The following is an 8342-nucleotide window of genomic DNA, read 5'->3' on the forward strand; positions in this document are numbered from 1 at the left end:
TTTTTTATATGACATTAGTGGGTCCCCTAATACTGTTTATGAAGTCTCTTTTATATAGACCTTAGTGGTCCCTAACTGTATCTGAAGTCTCTTTTATATAGACCTTAGTGTCCCCTAATACTGTATCTGAAGTCTCTTTTATATAGACCTTATTGGTCCCCTAATACGGTATCTGAAGTCTCTTATATAGCCTTAGTGGTCCCCTAATACTGTATCTGAGTCTCTTTATATAGACCTTAGTGGTCCCTAATACTGTATCTGAAGTCTCTTTAATAGACCTAGTGGTCCCCTAATACTGTATCTGAAGTCTCTTTTATATAGACTTAGTGGTCCCCTAATACTGTATCTGAAGTCTCTTTTTATAGACCTTAGTGGTCCCCTAATAGTAGGCTGAATTCTTTTATATAGACCTATGTGGTCCCCTAATACTGTATGAAGTCTCTTATATCGAATCCTTAGTGGTCCCCTAATACTGTATCTGAAGTCTCTTTATATAGCCTTAGTGGTCCCAATACTGTATTAAGTCTCTTTATATAGACCTTAGTGGTCCCCATAATACTGTATCTGAAGTCCTCTTATATAGACCGTAGTGGTCACTAATTACTGTATCTGAAAGTATCTCTATATAAAAGAGACTTCAGATACAGTATTAGGAGACCACTAAGGTCTAAATAAAAGGATCCAAATAGCACCATGTCATGGGATCTTTAAAGGTGTTCTAAGCGATGTTGTGTTTTTTAGGCTACAACATTTTTTTTCACATACAGCAGACATCTCCTCACTATCTTCTAGCTGCCTGTCCCCAGAACACACTGTTAAAAACACGGTCTCTGTAGACAGCCTAGGCTCTACAAACTGCAACAAAAACAAACTGTGCCGACCTGCATCACGAAGCATGACAAACAGTGTCCCAGCCAATAACCGACAAGAAGAATTTGGGGATGGGGGTTGGGGTGTTATTGCATGTACATATGAAGTGGGGGTGTGGGGAGTGGAGGAGGGAGAAGAGGGAAGTTAGCTAGAAGAGATCTGTCCTAGACAACGACATTCAGGTGACTCTGTTTTTGTAGCCTGGAAATCCAGACCCAAATCTAAAAGGATTAAGGGTCTGGCATCAACAAGTAATGAAAGTCGCCCTGTTTTGAGGGGCGGGACCAAGCGCGCATTTGAAAATCTCACTGCATGCAATTGGATAACAATGGATCCATGTATCTATTAAATCCTAAACCATCCAATATTATCGATACAAAGTGAAAATATCGATGCGCATCGCCATCTTCAAGATTCTCCTTTATTTTGAAATTCCCACTTGACATTTATTGTTTTTACTAAAAAGAATAGGATTTTTTTATTTAAATGTCAGGAAGAGCTCGGTAATAAAATAGACTAATCCTAATATAGTTGCTTTTTGTAAATATATACTGTATAGATAAATCTGATTGTGTCAAATGGGCTTATGGCTTTGTCTCGCATTGGTCGCATGCCCATAAATAGTTTTGAATTGAATAGAAATCACATCGTGGCAACTTTGTGATGTCAGTAAATATTGTATTGTTGTCCTAGGAAATGACATATTATCGTTATTTACACCCCTATTTGGTTATGGAGGAAAGGATTCAGCAGGCATCGCTATGGCGATCAGCTGAGAAACCAGCCTAGAGTACTATCTGTAGTGGAAAAGGTGAAGACAGGAGTACTGGGAACAAAAAAGGGAGTCAGGTCGAGCAGTGGCATACCATTCAGTGGTAACACGGCATATAATAAATCTTCTGGGAACAATTAATGTCCGTAAGAGACCGATCCATCAAACATTTGAAGAGATATTTCTGGACTAAAGTGGTGAAATGGCTGACCGACCGAGAGCCATGCTGCAAACAGGTGAAAGGAACCAAAATGCAATCCCGAGGCCTTAAGAAAATCCGAAACAAGACCGAGAACCCTGGCTTAGCCCGGAGAACGCCGGCTTTGACTTCCTGCTGGGAATACGGACACAGCTCTTAACCTGTTCCATGATCAGGAATCAGTACATCAGTGGAGAATCCCAGTATGTAGCTCAGTATATACATGGGGGATATGGCCTCAGAGCACCTTTATCCCAGGTGCTCACTGCTTTTTACAAATGCACTCTGTGGTCTTTCACTGGAGCTGGATTCAAGCGCAGTGAAGCAATGGGGGCACTGAGGCAGAGAGTCTGAGCTCCGATGTCAGGGTGTTAAATGGTGCTGTTTGTCACTGACGTGTGTGTGTGTGTGTGTGTGTGTGTGTGTGTGTGTGTGTGTGTGCGTGTGTGTGTGTGTGTGTGTAGGTATGTGCACATGTTCACACTGCAGCCTCTCTTCATATAAATCAGAAGTGTTGTCAGGGGAGAAGGGAAGATTGATGTTCAGCCTTGTTACCTTACACTGTAAACACAAACACACACATATATAACAGTATAATATATATATACAAAACAATATCTTTTTTTTCAGCCTGTGTGTGGCATTAAAGTGTGTGTGTGTGTGTGTGTGTGTGTGTGTGTGTACGTGTGTACGTGTGTGTGTGTGTGTGTGTGTGTGTGTGAGTGTGTGTGAGTGTTTAAAGAAACATGAACATTTCATTTCAAATTCAGCTTTAATCCAACGTGTTTCTGTAGCTTCAAATTGCAAGAAAACATCCATCTAGATGTTTCATATTTCACGGCACCGAAACTCACCACGTAGCCAGAGGAAGAAACCAGCCTTTAACTTTAAAATGTGGGAGAATTATGTATCGTGGCATGCTTTGAGATGTGTGTAGGTTCTTTAGATCCGGTTTGTGATAGGGAACAGTGTTGAGATTTTGGAACTCTCTTGTCAGTTTAAATCAAGTTTTTGGCGGAATCAGGGATGAACTTTTTCTTACTTCCTCTTCACATTTTCTTCACCAGTGTTTCAAATTCATGTACTGTCTCATCTGCGAGTTAGTTAACTGGTGGGAAAAAAATTAAATATACAGTACTAGCCCCAAATGTCATGATGCCATGACAGCTAATAATAATGTGTGTATGTATATATATATATATGTGTGTGTGTGTGTGTATATATATATATATGTATACTGTATGTATGTATGTATGTATATGTATATATGTGTATGTATGTGTATATATGTATGTGAATACATATGTGTATATATGTATGTGTATATGTATGTATGTATGTGTATATATATATGTGTGTGTGTGTATATATGTGTGTATGTATGTATGTATGTATGTACACTACCGTTCAAAAGTTTGGGGTCACCCAAACAATTTTGTGTTTTCCTGAAAAGTCACACTTATTCACCACCATACGTTGTGAAATGAATAGAAAATAGAGTCAAGACATTGACAAGGTTAGAAGTAATGATTTGTTTTTAAATAAAGTTTTTTTTTCATCAAACTTTGCTTTCGTCAAAGAATCCTCCATTTGCAGCAATTCCAGCATTGCAGACCTTTGGCATTCTGTGTTCATTTGTTGAGGTCATCTGGAGAAATGTCCCCCCACGCTTCCAGAAGCAGCTCCACCAGGTATGGTTTGGATGGGCACTTCTTGGTACCATACGGTCCAGCTGCTCCCACAACAGCTCCATGGTTCATCTGGTGACTGCCTGGCCCCTCCATTACCGTAGAATACCAGCGCCTGCTTCTGCTCTAATATTTCTAGCACAATTTGGAGGTGTGTTCGGGGCATTGTCCTGTTGTAGGATGAAATTGCTCCAATCACGCTGTCCACTGGGTAGGCATGGCGTTGCAAAATGGAGTGATAGTCTTCCTTATCAGAATCCCTTTTACCCTGTACAAATCTCCCACCTTACCACACCAAAGCAACCCCAACCATCATGTTCCCTCCACCATGCTTAACAGATGCGTCAGGCATTCTTCCTGCATCTTTTACTTTGTTCTGCGTCTCACAACGTTCTCTTTTGTGATCCAAACACCTCAAACTTGGATTCATCCGTCCACAACACTTTTTTCCAGTCTTCCTCTGTCCAATGTCTGTGTTCTTTTGCCCATCTTATCTTTTCTTTTATTGGCCATTCTCAGATAAGGCTTTTTCTTTGCACCTTGCCCTGAGCCCAGAATCCCGCGCCGCCTCTTCACTGTAGATGTTGCCACTGGTGTTTTGCGGGTACATTAATGAAGATGCCAGTTGGGACCTGTGAGGCGTCTGTTTCTCAAACTAGAGACTCTAATGATCTTATCTTCTTGCTCAGTTGTGCAACCGGCCTCCCACTTCTTTTTCTACCTGGTTAGAGCCTGTTGGTGATGTCCTCTGAAGGGAGTAGTACACACCGTTGTAGGAAATCTTCAATTTTCTTAGCAATGTCCCGCATGGAATAGCCTTCATTTCTAAGGACAAGAATAGACTGTCGAGCTTCAGATGAAATCTCTTTTTCTGGCCATTTTGAGCGTTTAATTGACCCCACAAATGTGATGCTCCGAAATCAATCTGCTCAAGGGAAGGTCAGTTTTGGACTTCTGTAACGACCTAAACTGTTTCCAGATGTGTGAACATGATTGCACAAGGGTTTTCTAATCATCAATTAGCCTTCTGACAATGAGCAAACACATTGGCCCATTAGAACCTGGAGTGATTTGCTGGAAATGGGCCTCTATACACCTAGGGAATATTCACCACACCCAGACATCTGCAGCTAGAATTCATTTACCACATTAGCAATGTAGAGAGTGATTTCTTCAAATTAAGACTAGTTTTAAAGTTATCTTCATTGAAAAGTACAGTGCTTTTTCTTCAAAAATAAGGACATTTCAATGTGACCCCAAACTTTGAACGGTAGTGTGTATATATATATAGTAGTATATTATAACTAGTCTTAACTTTGAAGAAATCCACTGTGTATATATATATATATGTGTATATATATATGTGTGTATGTATATGTGTATGTATATATGTGTATGTGTATATATATGTATATATATGTGTGTATATATATGTGTATGTATATATGTATGTATATATGTGTATGTGTATATATATGTATATATATGTGTATGTATATATATATATATGTGTGTGTGTGTGTGTGTGTGTATATGTATATATATATATATGTGTGTGTGTGTGTGTATATATGTGTATATATATATATATATATATGTGTGTGTAAATGTGTATATATATATATATATGTGTATATATGTGGCATTGGTTAGCTCAGTTTGGCCCTCTATGAGAAACCTGTCTAGTTATTTAGCCGTGGTTAACTTAGTTTGACCCTGTAGAACCAACCAGGCTCATAATTTAGTTCCGATTTGTAACTCATCACTGGGGCTATGATTCAGCACACTGCAACTCAACAAGACATTTATTCAAAGAACAAGTCTTTGTGCACACCTTCAAATAATTTAAGGAATAAAAACCCAAACCAACAGCGGGCCAAAACACCGGTCCTGCATCTGCTGGGTGTTTGGAGTTTGTTAAAGCCGATAGTTCAGCAGGTGTTCTTTTGCCACGTATAACCTTAGCCACTTTGCAACGTATAGCCTTAGAGCCAATCCAAATACCTGTGAAGTGGCAGGTTGATAGAACCTGAGAGAGAGCACCTGATGTGTGTGTGTGTGTGTGTGTGTGTGTGTGTGTGTGTGTGTGTGTGTGTGGTGTGTGCGCGCATCGTCGTAACAAAGTAATTTATTTCCCCACGAGGAACCAATCTCTCTGTCCGACCCCTCTATCCATCGGCAAAAGGACTCAGCTTTTCCTCCATTTTCTATGTCTTTTGTTGTTGTCCCTTCCTGATGTTCTTGTTGTTGTTTCTCCTGGGGTTCCAGGTCGAGGGGGAGACCACTCCTACTGGCCGTCTGACACCAACCTGATCGACAGGAGCAGCATCAACGGTAACACACAGACACACACACACACACACACACAGACACAGTTCTTCTGCTTGACCGAATGAGATTGTCAGAAATCACATTTGGGTTCATTAGTAGATTCTATTTGCTTGTATGAAACCAAATCTCCTGGGAGCTGAGCTGGTGTGTGTGTGTGTGTGTGTGTCGTGCTGCCGCTTGCAGGAAACAGTCACTACATCTCACCATCAATCAGTGTTTTTACAAAATGGAGAAAAATAATCTTCATAAAAGTACAGGATAATAAATGTCCTTCTTGTAGATTTTAATGTAACTATTCCAGTGTCCAGAAACCAAACAAGATAACTTACAGAAGACCCCCAAATAACTAAATATGCAACCCAACTGTGCTACCTACTTATTTTTACTTCATAGGAAAAATTGTTCAATGAATGAAAGAATGAATAGTTATATTTCGAACAACATATAAAAAAATAAGCAAAATTACTATTGTTTATATTGTTATACTTAAAGAAAAAGCAAGAATAAGCAAACTAAATAAATACTATTTATGTAGTTGTTCTTTTTAACTACACAAATGTAATTCCCCCAAATAACATGATTGATTCCTCACAACGCTCTTTGGCAAGTACAAATCTCTTTCATTAATTTTGGGGTGTCTCGTTCAATTTTTAAAATAGTATTGAGTAAAAGTTATTCCATATTCCAGTCTGTGATTATCATCAACATCCATTCCTTTAATTTTAGTCTCAATAATTCCTAATTTCTGCTTTTCTAACTCAAACATTAGGTAAAATTTCCCACAAATGAGGTTTACTGACCATAAATTCAAAAACAAATAACTTTAAAACTAGAGTTATTAAAGTGGCAAACACTGAAAAAAGCGTCAAAAGCGTTGAAAAAAAGGGCCAAAAATGTAAGAAAAGGTTTAAAACATTGATCAAAAAGTGTCAAATGTGTTGATTTTCAAATTTGACAGGAAGACAACACGAGGGTTACAGAAAAACTCTCGTCTGAAAAGAAGGACGAAGAAGCGAAACGCTTTTCTGGTCCGACTCTTTTACCGTACCTTCACGTCTTCTATAATAAATATCCATTTTCAATGTCTTCAGTCCATTTTTTTTTTTCAATAAACAACCATGCAACCCTTCAACCGACAACCTTGACAAAAGGTTTACAAAAAAAGTCGATTAATTGATCAAGTTACTATTCCATATTGTTAATAATTATATCATTTTTTCATGTGCCAACCGTCAGCTACTATCCATCCAGTAAATGAATCAGTCACATTTAACTTCTAAAAAAAAAAATCTGAACCAAACTGAAACAAGTTAATACAAAATAATACACTACCCTTCAATAATGTCAACATCTCTGCTCAAGAGTTCCAGCCCCCCCCCCCCCCCCCCTTTACTCTACCTTTCCTGATTTGCTCTTTTGTTTTCTTTTCTAAACCGCATGACATTTTTACTCAATTAGATATTGTCTACTACATTTAAGACTCACAAAACGTTACGATTGATATGATGTACATTGAATTATTATTCGTTTAACTATCCAGCACCATATTAAAATTGAAATGTGGACCCCCAGGGATTTCCCGGGGTCCCCAGTAATACACCGTAATTCCATCCAGATATTACACCGTGACAGAAGATATAACTATTTTGGTCTTAGGTTTCAAACATGTTGTGTAATAAAAAATCTAAAAGCCAAAATTGTTTTAACATCGGGGGACCCATGGGACAAAATCTCATCAAATGGGGGTGCGAGTTCACTTTGTGTCAGTTTGGGGGTCCTTAACAAGACGACACTTGGGAACTGTTACCTTAATATTACTAATGATAATACTAAAGCTATTGTTAGTGCTAATTGTTATTGTAATGTACTAAAGGCAGCCTAATACTTATGCTAACAATACTCCTCATGTCAACAAAATGATATGACATGACAAAGCTATTGTATAGTTGTTGAAATAGTACTTGCACATGGAAAAACAATGCTAATGCTAATCCTAATGCTACTACTACTAACATTACATAACACAATATTGATGCCATAGTTATTTGTTATATACATGCTAACACTGTTGTCAAGACTTAATTATTGTTGTTAATCATAATACGTAGGCTACACTAATGCTAATGCTAATAATAACCAAGCCAATGTTAACAACAATGCTAATTGAATGTTTAATGCATAGCTCATGCTAAGGTTCAATATCAACGTGTGGCCTACTTTTGCTAATGCTAATAAAAATACCATTTACGTGTGTCTTTTTAAACGATCCCGTGCAAATGCTGGAATTGAAAACTCCAGCCAAAAGCTAAATCTCCTGCTAGCGTTACAAATCATCCTCTTACCCATTAGCTGTCGACTCTCATTTCAGTTTAAAGAAGAACTGTTCAGTTACATCTCCTGCGCGTAGAGGTTAGAGGTCAGGGTCTGGAGCTGGCAGTGATTCAGTGTCTCATTGGAAAACAGTCAAGCTGTGTGTGTGTGT

The 8342-nt window shown here is 38.4% G+C and overlaps 1 protein-coding gene across 1 annotated transcript in view; it reads left to right on the forward strand.

The window, feature by feature from the left end:
- The window catches only part of dcc (DCC netrin 1 receptor), a gene marked incomplete in the record, with an annotated part of 396097 nt that overhangs the window by 285805 nt on the left and 101950 nt on the right, over positions 1 to 8342 (forward strand). Inside the window, 1 exon segment of the mRNA XM_032540171.1 lies at positions 5798 to 5863. Coding sequence (XP_032396062.1) covers positions 5798 to 5863 — 66 coding nt within the window.

This window comes from Etheostoma spectabile, chromosome 16, assembly GCF_008692095.1.
Source record: "Etheostoma spectabile isolate EspeVRDwgs_2016 chromosome 16, UIUC_Espe_1.0, whole genome shotgun sequence".
Lineage (NCBI taxonomy): Eukaryota > Metazoa > Chordata > Actinopteri > Perciformes > Percidae > Etheostoma > Etheostoma spectabile.